The sequence below is a fragment of the Schistosoma haematobium genome, chromosome ZW (genome assembly GCF_000699445.3).
Source record: "Schistosoma haematobium chromosome ZW, whole genome shotgun sequence".
Taxonomy (NCBI): domain Eukaryota; kingdom Metazoa; phylum Platyhelminthes; class Trematoda; order Strigeidida; family Schistosomatidae; genus Schistosoma; species Schistosoma haematobium.
Window position 1 is genome coordinate 16111878 of NC_067195.1, and position 15828 is coordinate 16127705.

General features: G+C 34.3%; 1 protein-coding gene across 3 annotated transcripts in view; it reads right to left on the reverse strand.

Moving 5' to 3' along the window:
• The window catches only part of CDC14A_1 (Dual specificity protein phosphatase cdc14a), a 65926-nt gene that overhangs the window by 34870 nt on the left and 15228 nt on the right, over positions 1 to 15828 (reverse strand). For 2 of the 3 annotated variants that reach the window (XM_051210532.1, XM_051210533.1), the window contains exon 6: positions 14190 to 14256. In XM_051210532.1, coding sequence (XP_051070532.1) covers positions 14190 to 14256 — 67 coding nt within the window. Of the gene's footprint in view, positions 1 to 312; positions 8511 to 14189; positions 14257 to 15828 lie in introns of those variants that run through there. The other variant, XM_051210531.1, reaches the window with a different exon arrangement.

Genomic DNA, 15828 nt, shown 5'->3' on the forward strand with positions numbered 1-15828 from the left:
AGACAATTTTATTTTGAGCAACATAATTCAACTGTGTAAGTTTTTAAATATTAAATTAGTATTTTGTAATTCCATCAGAAAAATCATTCATCGACAGCCTGTATAAATCTTTGAGTCATCGATTTCCAATGTGTTTCAACTAGATAAAAAGGTATATTAATTCAAGGATTTTGATAATTATAAAACTGGTCATTATGTAAACGATGACAATGCATTGATGGTCCTTACATGTTTCTCTTTATCAAAGTGAAATGCAATGTACATTATATGATTAAGAGCATCGTAATACCACAATTGGCTAAAAAAACTTACGATGAAAAGAAAAAGTCATAAATAATAGCCTCAAACACATCTAGCAGAGATGGATTGTGTCTAGCAGTGGAATCCAGGATTCTCGCTCCGTCCCATCTCGGACTCGTCAGCTCGATGTACCTGCATAACAGTGTTGATGTTCACTCCAACCCTCGAAATTAGTGCCATCTGCTTCAAATGCCATCGCGTTATTGACTTAGCTACTCAGTCCAGATAGTCACTAGCTTCTGCAATCGGGTCGTTTCATTCATTTTTGTATAGATTGTTTGAATCTTCCCATTGATAATTAGGACTGCAATTGGTCAGTCTCTTGTTGGTATATGTGCATGGTGTGCAGATTGCCTTGATATTGCCTTAAGTCACATGAATTATAAGCTCCGAGTTAACATCAACTCTGAAATGCAGGTACATTCAACTGACGAGTCCAAAGTAGAACGAAACGCGCGTCAAACTGGATTCCATTGCCAGCCACTAACCATCTCTGTTAATAATGCCTGTGAATTAAGGCAATATCGAGGCAATCCGCACAGACGCCTATAAGAGACTGATGAATTGCAGTTCTAAGTATTAATGGGGAGATTCAAATAAACAGAACAAAAATGAATGGGATGTATCTTAGTGTTTTTTTTCTTCAAGTTCTAAAAATTGGAATTTACATTAGAAGTAAATAATGTATAAAAATAGATAACTATGAATAATATAGGTTTTGTTCATTATCCCAAAGAAATTCAACTAAATAGAATAGGTGGGTCGCCATTGGTAAGAGAATCAAAGACTCGCGTTTCGTCTCGTTTAGGAGTTATTAGCTAGATGGACTAGTTTTCTTATTGGGATTCAAACGCAGTACCTCTTGGTTCAAACGCTAACACGTTATCTATTGAGCTTCTGGATAATTTAAACCGTTGCTATTAATGATATGAACTTAGGCAATGATCATAATTAATTTTATATTAAATTTAATTGATAGATACATGGATTAATAGAAAAAAAAACATAAAATCATAGTGGATGTTTTATAAGGAAGCCTTTAGTCAAGACTTGGAACAGATTGAATTCCTGTTATATCTAGAGCTTAGGTTCTTGCTATAGCGCATACTACTTGAGCGCTTGAACGCTAGAACTCTCCAAGTCGCAAGTTACAAGACAGAAGACGAATGAGAAGGGATGTTATCCCAAACAATGTCAAATATGGTACAAAACTACCAGGTATTTGTAGTCTTCAGTGAAAATGAAATCATCATTACAGTCATCCAATCCTCATACAGTGGTTTTTAGCATTTGCCCAACAGGGAAGCTACAAGTCGAGATTCTGGGGTGTTCTTCCAAAATATGATTGAACGGAATGTCTGGCGATTTTTAAGCAGCTTAGAACTTCCCTGAGTTCACTCGTGGGCCGTCCTCACACTTCCATCCTTTGAATACTAAACACGGTGGATTGTGATCTTGAGTTTCTGAGACTAGTTATAGTAGCTAACATTCGGCTTGGTCGATAAAGCTCGTTCAGTACTCAACACTAGACTACGGCAGTTGGAAGCGGACTAGTTTAACAACAAGCATATCTGTGTGTGAGAGTGGAACCAATAACTTTTTCCCTACTCGCTTCAACCTTTTGGCCCATTTTTTTGGTTCTAAGGTAAATAAAGTATACACATTTTTGTATCTGAATGAACAAAACAAAAATTTGATTTGCGGATTAATTGTTTCCAGGGTTCTAAAACTACTAGGTATTAGATTTATTTGTAAACATCTGTGTTTTCTGGTCGTCGGCGTTAAGGTTTGCAATCGATCAGTGTTTATTAGAAAACATGCATCCTAAGTGGACCACTTTGATACTACCATTTTGTCATATGTTTCTGCTAAAGTTGGAATTCAGGAAGAATGTTTTATCCTATTTGGGACTGAATCTACCAGCATCTCAGTGTCAATCTTTACACTAGGATGACATTATGACATCAAATAATAAAATAACACAAGGAGGAATAATTATGAAAACATATGATGATAAAATTTTCATCTCTACTATTACCAAGTCTTGACAAGCCCAATACACTACGGAGTCGTCTACCTCTTTTTTTCTTAAACTTTGAGCGTAAATAGCACGAAACTAAAAGGGTCACAAATCTATTTTCAAACTTCATTCACTACATATATATGATCATACGCGTGAAATGTTGTTGTCAATCTCTAAAGAGGTACACCCACAAAAATATACGCTAACAAAGTGTCTTTAGAAATAAAATTGAATGGCATATATATGTTCAACTGATGGTTAGAAAAAGAAATTTTTATTGTGTAAGAGACAGAATAATAATTAACATTTAGATGACATTTATTAAGGAAGATGGACATTTACCTGTTAATATACACTAGTATAAACTTCAAAACTAATAAAGTTCACTATGTAGGAATGTGTACTGTAAGTCATAAACTGTTATAAAGCTTTGATTGATTGGTTAACAATGGAATTAATGAAGTAGTTGAGTTAATCACTGGCCTCAAATTCCAATGCAACAGATTTCAGACAGTAAAAATTATAACCTCACTAAGTATGAGAATAATTTAGTACGTTTAAGCATATGTACAGACGTGGCAACGAAAGTTCTGTTTTGTAGTTCACATCACGGACTGACTATAACAAGACAACCACTGAAAAACAGGAAGCATTGGGCAATGGTTTTGTTTTAGTGTGGGACTCTTCAGGAGTAAGCATTCACAAACACATGTAAGCTTACAATATTGTAAGTATACAGTTGTGAAGTTGATTGAATTTCATTAAAATCCTAGACTGATCTACGTTATACCACCATTGAAAACATCGAACGGCCGTTTTACCCTAGTATGAAACTTCTCAGCAGAGCATACACGATCACGTAGGCAGAAATCAAACCCAGGACCCTCGGTTTCGAACGCCAACAATCAAGACAGTTTATGAGTCAGTAGTGACAGCAACATAAACTATACAACTAAACTTAATAATGAAAAAGTACAAATTGATAGTGTGATGACAGATGTACTAGTTGTGATAAGAATAATAAAGGCTTGGACTAGTGTCTGGTAATAGGAAGTATATCAGAAACTTGGAAAAATAAACATTAAAATAACATTTGTTAAAAATCATTCAAGTTACACAATAAGTGTTGATATGAATAAACTGTGAAGAATATAAACGAAAAACAGGTGAATAAAAGTAAACGAACAGATGTTATGGAAATTAAGAAATAAAATCGTTTTTAACCCCTTTTTGTCCAAAGAGGGGATAACTTCAAAATTTCTTATGTAGAAGACGAGATCGAACCCTTCTAAAAAAGCAGAAATATGATAAATTACTTTGAATGAATCGTTCCTATCTACTACCTGACCGCTAATGGAATAATTTATTGTTTTACTCATACTCTTTCCCAAACACGAAAGGGGTGTTCACTAACTTGTTACTTAAGTTATCGATCAACACCAAAAGAAATAAAAAAGCATCAGATTAATTACCCCTCTATGATCAATGTGCGTATTTTAATTGTAATTTGAATTTGCTGGCCAAACAACAGTATACTTAATTTAAGGAAATAACTATCGGTGTAGTAGCAAATGCAATTTTTTATATGAAACAAACTAGTGGCATAGCGATTAGTGTGCAAATATTAAGTATAAAATCATGTATACCGGACATTAAAAACATGAAACTATCTTTAGCGTTAATAATTCTCAATGGAAAATAATACTAATACATATATAATGAGGTCTGTGTAGATTTTTAAATTTCATGGTTTATATTACGGGCTGATCTTGGTTAGATAACTATCGGAAACCAGGAAGCACTGAACAACCTTTTTGTCCTAATATGAGACTTATCAGCACTACTCATCTATGACCCCACCAAGGATGGTTACCAAGACTTCCAGGTCACAAGGCAAGCGCCCATCCTTTAAACCAATGAGTAAGCATACAGTGGTTTACATTCCTAACAAAGGTCAGTTCTTGATGTAAACCATAGAATAGTACAATTTAAAAGCTAATAAAACAATAAACAGATTGATCCTGTTTAACAGATTAGACAATACATCTAGTAACAGCATTAGGCATAACATCAAATAACATTAGCTAACAAAGCACTATTTGCTGATTAACTTCAAAAATACCGCCTGTAAGAACTTAAGTTATTCAGAATTTTCAGTGATAATTTTTAATCAGTTGAAGTTTCACACTCAAACAATTACCAGCTGAGGTTACTAAAGTATTCCGAAATACATTTAAAATGATTTAGAGTGCTGTATATTCTATGAAACTTTTAACTGATTATGACTGTTAATAAAAGTCTGACTTAAATCTATTTGAGTTTCGAAAAAAAGGTCTTATTTTACAGTCCGGATAACAAAGACGTTCAAAATAATTTTAAACCAAAGTACTTTGCAATTCATTTAGTAATACTCTCTATTTGGTATACGTATATTAAAAATACATTAAATAACTAATAACTTTATGAGGATATTTGGTATTGATGATAAAACTCTCGGTGAACTCATAAAAGTCTGGAGAGTTTTATTATGAATTCTCATATTACGACCCAGCTACTCTTATTGCTTAGTAATCTTGTACACTACTTCAATCGACAAGTCCCCGAATCAGAACATTATTATTATTAATATTATTATTAGCTTTACTCAATATTATATTTTGGTACAACATAGAAATTCTCAGCACAGGGTATTTCAACAAGTTTCTTACACAAAAAACAGAAACGAAGACAAAAAAAAGGGGGAAAAAAGGTATTAAAAAAACATGATTGAACATGGATGTAACTATGCTCCAAATAACAGGGGTGGATGGGAATTGGGAGCAAAATAAAAACGTTAGGATAGATTTATAATTTTTACACAAGATTCTACAGCCTTCTCCAAATATCCGCTAGCACTGACTGGTTAAGAAATAGCCAATCAGAGTGTCCCGACACAACCCCGTACGGAACATGGATTTAACCCAATGTATATCTCGCTAACAAGTCTACTAGGAACTTTGAATAAAGTTAGCAAGTATAGTAAATGGATGATCGACATTTTGATGTATACCATTTATTTTATCCATATTAAACGTAAGCTTATTGCACGATTATTATTAAGTACAATGAGTCATATGAACCAATGCGTGATTAGGATTGATATGTGGTTATGAATGTTTTATTCACATAATACCACATTAGATTTAGCTTGCTCTTATGGAGATCGGTAAAACAGAACCAAAAAATTACAGATAACAATAAATAAAGTCGACAAAATCATGGACAGGTGTAATAGGACAATTAAAAATTATTGTAATTCATAGGATCATCGTTAAAAGAAAAATTCCTTCTTTCTTTGCAAATGAAATAAGTAGTAATCATCTTGAATACAATAACCAATTCATATTAAAATAAAAATACACTTATTCAATTATTTAGTCATTTGATTTGAAAAACTCTAATTCGAATCATTTGATTTTATTGTCAGGTAATTTAATTCTAAAATGTGATTTTAAGACAATAAGTGTGGTTTAGAATTTACGATTCAATGGAAAAATGTATACATAACTATGATTCAGTCAGTCAGTTAAATGTCTTGCACAATGTATATATGTGTGCATCTATTCAAATGGCCAAACCACATTATCATGACGAATCTCAGAGTAGTAGAAATAGTAACAGTATTAGTGGTAACAGAAATAATTAGGCATGGACTGAATGAAAAAAAATAACGAATTTACTAGATAAAAAAGGAAGAGGACAATTTTAAAGTTTGTAATCAAAAGGAGGACAAAGAGTGACCGTTCTTGATTTATTTTGATCGGGATATATATATGAGTACTTATGTGTGTGAATCGATCTAGCCCAATAAACCGCCTCCTCTGAGCTTAGTCTTTTCACTCAGTAGCCCGTTGGAGTTTGTGCATAGGGAGGTTGACTATCACTAGCAGTCTCAAACAGCGCATCCTAACAGATCGCCTAGAAGCTAAGTCGTGTCTCTGATGTGCGGGCGAGAATAATAATGATTGATTGTCTGCTTAGTCAGACATGCAAGCAGTCTGATAGGTGACAGATGAGTTATATATTCCCTATCCTTATAATTATTATTATTGATTGTTCATTGTTGTTGGATTGTGTCGGGTTTTGGTGCGGAAATATATATATGTTGTGGTCAGGCTAATCACGTGTTCTTGATTTGAGTTGTGTTGAAGCCCTGTAGAATAGACACTGGGAGGGAATCTAGTGTGGATAATCGTTTAAGGTAAATTAACGTCCCATACGCGTAAACGTGGAAAACCAACCGTTATAACATTGGCGACGGTGATTAAAACGGGCCTACGCCTATATATTCAGTTAAAGTGGATTTTATAACAATAAAATGATCTGAAAACTTCTCTTATCGAATTATTGGTCAAATGTATGTCAATATCCCTAAGAGCCAATGTATCTAATTCCATTATGACTCCGGATTCTATTGCAAATTCAATAAATGAATTTAGATTTGATCCATAATGTGGGATTACTTTTGAGGCATGGTTTAAGCGCTATGAGGATTTGTTTATTAATGACTGTAAAGAGTGGTGCAAAGGTTCAAAACTGAGATTATTATTATGGAAGCTCGGAGTGTCTGGACATGAAAAGTTCTGTAACTTTATCCTCCCAAAGAAGCCAACAGACATAACCTTCAGAGAAACCGTCGAGTAATTGACACGTATATTTGGTGAACGATCATCAGTTTTTCACACTAGATGTCAGTGTCTCCAGCTTGTGGAAAAACCACAGGACGACTATGACGTATGCAAGCATCATGAACCGGGAATGTGAGCGGTTCCGTTTACAGGAAATGTCCGCAGATCAGTTTAAATGCATTATTTTTGTCTGTGAGTTACAATCTGCAGTAGATGCTGTTATCAGAACATGGATTTTAGCGAGAATCGAACAAAATCCTAATATCAATCTGCAATCAGTATCTGAAGAATGTCAAAGATTGGTTAATTTGAAACATTACACAAATCTAGTAGGAAGGAACGGTGAACACGCGGAAGTTAATGTTTTGCGGAAATCCTTCAACAGACATATATGCTTGCGCAGTCGCTACGAATTTTATTTATCAGAGTTTATGCTTTTCCATCGTTGATGTTAACGACAATGACAGATCGGATTCTAGTAGCCACCAACCAACTTGAATAAAAAATCTTGACTAAACGGTAATACCAAAGTAATCCGCTTAGGATGCACATGTGTTGATTGAGACTGATTAATTGCAGTCCTTAACATAAATAAGGGATAAATATAAACTCTTGCATATAAATTGCGATTCAATGCATATTAGTATTCATCAGCCATAAATCAATGATTAAGTATTTTATGCAAAAATGTAGGGATTGGTGATTAGTCTATGCGTACGAGTACCAAAATAACCACACAACCATCAACCACCAGTTTTAAAATCTTCATACAAAACTTTTTGAGTAAAATAAAGACAGATTTATGTATCAGAAGGGGTTTTGTGAAGATTGTAGTAATTTCAACAGTTGAGATCATGAGTCGATTGAAGTTAGACCACCATGGAAAACCTGGAAGCACTGGACGGCGTTTCGTCCTATTGTGGGACTCCTCAGCAGATTTATGCACAAAATAGAGACACGAATTATACTCCTACTACTACTGTGGTGTATGCTACTTATGCTGACAGATAAGAGTAGTGTATAATACCAATCAGAAGTGGAATGCCCACGGCAGAACATTGAAAAGATTGAAGAAAACAGGAATGTAAAAAGAGAGAAATAGTAATAACAAGGAGATTGAAAGTATCGTGAAGTATGTAAAGGAAAAGTGAAGGTAGATGTGCGAATAATGTATTTAGTGTATGCTTTTCATACTTTACAAATTCACTGCGTAATTTTTCATGGAATAATAAGATTGGTTTTCCCCACCTGATTTATCGTTCACTACACTACTGTTACGTCCTTCATCTGTCTACCCACTTTTGTGCAGGGGATAACTGGTCTAATCTAAATCAAGACCTTGACGCGATAGGCTGACTGCTTAACCTTGAGACCAATTGATTGGGGTAGAGAGACGAAAACTATTGTATCACCTGATTGGCTGACAAGCACGCGAGTGAGAGAAGACAAGTCAACTGGAACACCATTCGATTTATTACCAATTCCGATCTGGTTCCCGATTTCAGGTCAGTGTAAGAAGATACATAAATAAATAGATGACTAACACGACCACAATTAGGAAAAATACAATTTCACTGATCGAAATCATGAGTCAATTGAAGCTAGACCACCATGGAAAACCTGGAAGAACTGGACGGCCATTTCGTCCTAGTATGGGACTGCTCAGCAGTGCGCATCCATGATCCCGCCTCTCGAGACATTCGAACCCAGGACCTATCAGTGTCGCGCGCGACCGCTTAATCATTAGACCACTGAGTCGGCATCCAACGGTGTTAATGTCTAACTTCAACCAATCCACGAAGTTGCGCCTTCGTACACCATTGTCTTCCGTGAGTTGATATCTCACAACAGACCTCGTTGAACTCAACTGGTAACAGCTTCTCACTAACACTCCAGGAGTACCTCTTGAAGTCGGTCACTAGTGAGCAGATGATTATTATCACAAGAGGTTTTGTGGAGATTTTAGAAATTTCACTGGCGCGAGACTGATAGGTCCTGGGTTCCGATCTCGCGAGGTGCGGGATCGTGGATGCGCGCTGCTGAGGTGTCCCATACTAGGACGAAACGGCCGTCCAGTGCTTCCAGGTTTTCCATAGTGGTCTAGCTTCAATTGACTCATGATTTCAATCAGTGAAATTCCTAAAATCTCCACAAAACCCCTTCTGATACAAGTACAATTGTCCAAAACTGGAGATTAGCTTAGAAAATAGAGTACAAAATATTACGTTTAAATCACAATAACTTTGGAACAAAAAGGGCTATAGCAGTGAATCAAACATCAAACGAAAGCTTATGATCTGTAGAATAGATTAGGGACAAAAATAAATATTACCGTTTTACAAGCTCTGAATTAAATGAAATAACGTCCCGAAAAATAGCTCCTGTAGTTTGTCAAGGCTTCTCGTTTCTCTGTTCACATCAACTACCATTAGTCACTTGGGTCAAACTATCCTTTCTCGTCTCGATTTCTAGATTTTTTTAATCTGAGGTTTGTGTTAATGCTCATTTTTGTGGATCGCTTTGCTGAATAAATGTAAGTGCATTATGTGTGCTTGCTAAGTCATCGAATAATCGTTTTTACTTCTCCTCTTTTCCAGGCCTTCTTAATCATGCTAATCTGCGTGATCTAGTATACAAAATACCTTCTGACTAGATGCGAACCACTACACTAATACCACGTGGTTGAAGCAATTCTGGAGCATTGATGAGTTGAAAATCAACCAATCAATCAATAACCGACAATTACTAAATAAATATACCAATTATGAAGATAAAATGAGTTAAGATATGTCATTACAATATAAAGAAAACAGTAAATCTAGTCAATAAACAGATATACTGATATTGATTTTCGGATGAATAACTACATGTTGCACACCCTTAAATCTTGTAAAAATTTATAGCTCTCAACAGTTAATCAAAGTATGATCATATTCAATTGTAAGAGCCATTCAAATAGTTTGATATATAAGTGTTCTCTACACACATCTTTTTAAAACACAAACACATGAAATGGTACATCTTATGATATAACACAACAAAATCCAGTCAATCATTGAATTTATCAAACTGTTAATAATCAATAGAGGAAACAAAAGTGACAATCACTATTTCCACTGTTCAGTATTCGATTTTAACATGTTAATTTTCAAAAGAAAAACAAAACGTTTTTCAAATAAACAAGAAGATTATTCAAGGGTAACGAAACGTAGTAAGAATGTCTAGCCTCAAAAAAACTATGATATATATGTATGCCATAGTTCATATTAACAAGAAACATACAAGGATTAAGGGAAATTTGCTATAGAAATTTGTAGTAAACCATTCGTGAAAAGTTAAAACAAAAAAATAAAGGATCAGGTTTAATTGAAAGTGTACATTAATAGTGACCGGATAAATGGTGGACGAAAAGAATGCTTTCCACTTTTAAAGAGAAGAAAATTTTTATTGAGAATAACATCTCAAACTATTGATTTCTAATTCACGGAATACGAAATACATTCGAAACGACTATCAAAACGATAATATTCTGTCGATTAGATATTAAGTATAATTATTCCACTCTTATCATCACATTTTATTAAAAGATAAAACTTTTTGTGATACTTTCAGTCACCAACTACTGTTTGTAGAAAACTCAAAGGAGATCAGTCTACCGATCATAGTCAATATAGAGCTTAGCACACATTTGAGCCATACCATAATAATATGATGCGATGAAACTAACAAGATGAATAGCAAAGGAATTAAAAAACCAATGATAATGAGAAAGACTAAACATTGAGATTTTTCAAGAAGATGGGACGAAAAGGCATGTAATTGATCTCAAAATCCAGGAGAAGATAAAGACTGAGTGGATCTACATCATTGTGACTGATTTTAAGACATGTCATTAGACATCTCCAACGACTGCTGCTAGCGGTTATCACGTGAACTCAGAACAAGTAGTCTGTATCTACTAAAATAGCTCAGATTAAATTTAGTGACCTCGTGGATTAATGCTGCGTTTTGATTTGGCTGCACCTAGCTTTCTTCCAACTTCCACTAAAGGTAATTTAACTCCGCCTGGAGTCCCCCTAGGGCTACTGCCGGTCTTAAGCCCGGATAAAGGAGGGTTAGGTATAAGGTCAGCGACCTCATCCTGTAAGAACTAACTCGCTGATAAACGCTAACCAGAAACAATATTTCAAACCATTTAAACTCTGGCCTGGGAGTTGGGTCTTCATATGCAAGAGTTTTCACGTCTCATAATGAAAGCTGGGTTCCTTCGGAAGTCACGAGTCTGATGTCCCTTCTGACAACCAGAACAACCGCTAATTTAGGTACATGGAATTTTCGTACAATGTGGAAGACCGTGAGTTATCCAAGTTGCTTCACTTAAGGCCATCTGTTAAGATGGACGATTGGACATAGATAAACCTCTCAAATGAAACGCATCATCAGCATCACACATTCGAAATACTCCAAATGCCCTGGTAAGGCCGAGAGTAGTGAGGATCCCGCTCTCCCTATCGAAATGCTCTCACATGGCCACAGGTATATAGCCACTGCCAAGGAATTCCCACTCACTGAATTCTCGCGACGAGGGTGTTGCTTACGAAATTGAAAGGACGAAAAGCGAATGTCCGGTGCTTTAACCGGGTTGGTAGACACGGAGAGTCCACCTAGGGGAGTTGGAAAACCTCGATTCCAAACCAATGGTTCAAATCGGCTCCAGGATCCTAAGGGAACAAATGACGTATGAACCAATTATTGGTCACCGGCTACCATGGGACTGCATCTCCAGACGTTGCTTCATTGCCTTATGGATCAGACCTTTAGGTCGAAGGCTTGGGGAGTGGCCACCTAAGAAAACCACCTGCTTCGGTCTGGGCACCCGGCAGTATCACAGCTCACATACAAATCAAGTGACTTATGTGGCACATATCTGTTTGGTGCCCTCTTGTACCAATATTTATGTGTTCAAATAGATGAATAAATCAGTTATAGTAAGAAAGTGCTGCACTTTTGATTGACACGTTTTATCCCGATGGATAAACATTTCAAACAGTAACCGATTTATTATTTTTCAAAATTCCTTATGAGATCTGAAAACCATAAATTTAATCCTGTACGAAGACACATTTTAATGAAAACTATCGAAGAATCCCAAATCACGAAGAAAATATTACAGAACTGTGAAGCTTTCATAAGAAGAATTGTGGTATTGGGATTTCCTGTTGGTCTACAGTAAATTCTATTTGCAAACGATTGAGGTGACACAGACGAATGTCCGTTGCACGACAACACCTCAATGTTAGTAATCCACACTCTAATAGGGAATGTAAGACTTTCTGGATAATTCTATACTGAATACAGAAGTTTAAAATTGAAAAGGAGTAAATGTGCTTTGTAGTGGTAGTAGTAGTAGTAACATATGGTGATGTAGCGGTACATTACAAGGTTAAAAAACTGAAAGCGATAACATTCAACCAGGTAAAAGCAAATGTTATCGTGGAAATGTGAAGTAAGAAAAAGTCGTCGAAGTTATCCTTTAAAGAAAGAACTAACATGTAATAATCAAACAAACTAGATAACTTGATCTCTTCTTAATAATAACACTCTCTATGCTTCAACGATTATTGAGCAATCAAACCTTAACAAAAAAATCATCTTTAAAATACATACAAGTCTTCATACTGAAATGCAGTTTGATTTAATCAAAACAGCCAAAAATACAATTACTTTCATTCGCAACAGGAAAAAACAATTTGTGAAAACGATACCTTTAAATTATTACTACTATTAATACATTTCCAATTTACTTCAGACATATTTTGTGTCCTATTTACCAATCAGTCAAAATTACAGAAAATAACAGTTTCAACAATTAATCAATGGTATCATCAACAATAGTATTTTACCTGCCATGTAAATGCTCAATGATAACTGAACAGTTATAAAAGCATCAACGTTTAAAAAGCAAAGTGGCATGTTACAATTTACATCCAGAAGTTGTCTTGGTTAGATAACCACTGAAAACCAGAAAGCATTGGGTAACCGTTTCTTCTTAGTATAGGAAGGTGTGATAAACGGACTGTAAGAAATATCGAATGTGAACTGACTACCTACCCATAGTGTAGGGATTTTGACCAGAAAATCTGGTAGTCAGTAACACATTGATTCATTTTCGTATTGCTTTGAACATAAACCTTCGTATGTATGTATGTATTGGCTAGGTATGAAAACTATATTGCTTGTTTGAAGAGCTGCAAAACATTTTATCAACAAAAATACTAAAAAACCGAAACCCTCAATATATTTTAAAAGATAACTAAGGTATCCGATATATTTCCTATACATAGTAAGCAACTCACTACCTATCATAAAGCTCAGATTGTCTGCCAATCACTCTAAAATATCAACACATATTACAGGAGTAAAGAAAAATAGAACTCTGGTCATTGACTCATCAAAAATGTCGACGCCATTTTAAGAAGTATGTAGAAGGAAAAATAAAGAGATATGACAGCTGGAAATCGAATGACATATAAAAGTAAGAAAACACGTTCGGAATTTGTAGTAGTACCAACGCTTGAATCTTTTTGGATTAATAAAAACATTTTTGGTTATATACATATATATCATGTCAGGTGGTTGGGAGTAGTAGACAAGAAATCCTAAGCATTGATTTTGTGCTAGTTTGTACTCGTCACTGTTTACAAAGCTCAGTGATAATATTTCAGACTGTGAAATTAGTTCTTAAAATCGTATCTTACAAAGTGCATCAGTGAATCCGGATACGCCCTGCTGAAGAATATCGACTAACACGAAGTCAAGATTAAGGATTTCCTGTCAGCTTCTTGTAACAACCTAAAACTCAAACAGACTGCACGGAGTATCGTGGATTGATTGAAGTCTGACTTCTACACCGCTGGATCCCAGTTCAGTGATCTAGAGGTTAGGCGTTTGTAAGTGAAATCAAATGTCCTGGTTTAGACTCCTGGTTGCAGGGTCGTGAACGAACACTACTGAAGAACCCTATACTGGGAATAAACAGTCGTCCAGTGCCCTCAATTTCACGATGACTGTCTAACTTATATTAGTTTGCGATTTCAATGAAATATCGAGTTACTTAGACTAGTGGGTATAATGCAATTTAAACAGTAAAATTCGTTCGAAACCAAGGACTAGACAAATATATACAATTTTCCACTCACTTTATTGACAGCAAATAAACAATCCAACAATGTTAAGTGATAAGTAGATGCACCAAAAGAGGCATCTCTGAAAAAGATTCGGAAATATTTGGAAATTATACGATCAATTAACAGATAGAGAGATTGTAAAACAAAAAGGCAATAAAATTAATAGTTATTGTCAAGATTGTCACAAATTTAATTTAGCATTCTTCATCTCTAGTCAAAACATACAGAAAATCAACTTAAGAACGAAAGTGATGGAAAACCACTTTTCATCTCATCATTTAATTTCATAGAATAGTAGTAGTTAACAAACTTCATCATTTTTGTACACCAATGAACTTAATTGAATTGTTAATTTATTCAAATCAATTGTTTTTATGAATAGTGCATAACATAAATCAGATTATCAAAAACTGCAGTAATATAATCCACTTCAATATTTCTGACAAGTAAATGAAATTACAAACAAATAAAAGCATTAGTATGTAATTATTCATAGTTACGAATAACTTTTAATCTAACTACTTGTCATCAATAGATCTTTCAATATAACATGTACAAATATTACTAATTAATCGGTTTTGTAGACTTGAACTCTGACCTTATAGTTGCAGATTATGTGTATTGTTAACTGGTGAATAAAAATTACTCATTGACTGGAACACCTTCAATTAAAAGCTTTGACATTTTTCATTGGAATTCGTATCCCCAAATTTGAATATGTTCATTTATAATATGTAACAATGAACTGATGTTCGTAAAATTGAAAACAGTAGTTAATTTATTGAGCATAATCTTTCGACTAATTGTAGCAGATTAATTCAAAGTTCATATAAACCTTCTTCTCTTATTGTGTCCAAGAGACTGTATAATATTTAATAAAGAGAATTTTACAGGTTTGTAAATTATCCTGAATCGAAAGAATTTCGATGATCTAACTGTAACAGATGAGAAATTTCTTATATGAAATAAAAGTTTTTTTTTTCTAGTTTTATAAGACAATTTGAGATTTGACAATAAGTTACATAGGTAGTTTCTAACATTTCATAAATGTTCATTATTTTCGAAATTTAGAAATTAGTTCTCATTTCCTTAGAAAATTTATATACTATATCTCTAACTTTTTCAAATAACGATTTTACGCAAAAGCATTCATGAGTAGTCAAGCTGTTTGCCAGTGTGGCTTAGGATTCGATGTGGTTTAACTTTTTAACAAACATGTTTTTTTGTAAATGGTTTCCGTTAGAAATTTGTTTCGAAACTATTACCCGAAACAACTGAACCAAACTTTATCTTTCATCTGTTCAAAAGATATCTTTCTCAAGTTGTATATTAAATTTCTTGTAGACACGTTCATATGGTTTTAGTGATTATATTGTGTAAGCCAAATTTGTCTCAGTATACTTCTGATAATCTATTCACTAAATATGTTAAATGGTTATTCGATGATTAGACTATTTTGATCTGGCTAGCGAAAAAATAAATCTACATCAAACTAAATAACCCTATGATAAACAGAAGACTCGTAAAATTTCTAATCAAATTTAAATCATAAAACAGATACTATATATTTCAATTAAATGAACTATTTTAACTCAAAAATAATATATTTCTCTAAACTTGTGATTATTGAGGAATCTAGTTTTTTTAAAAA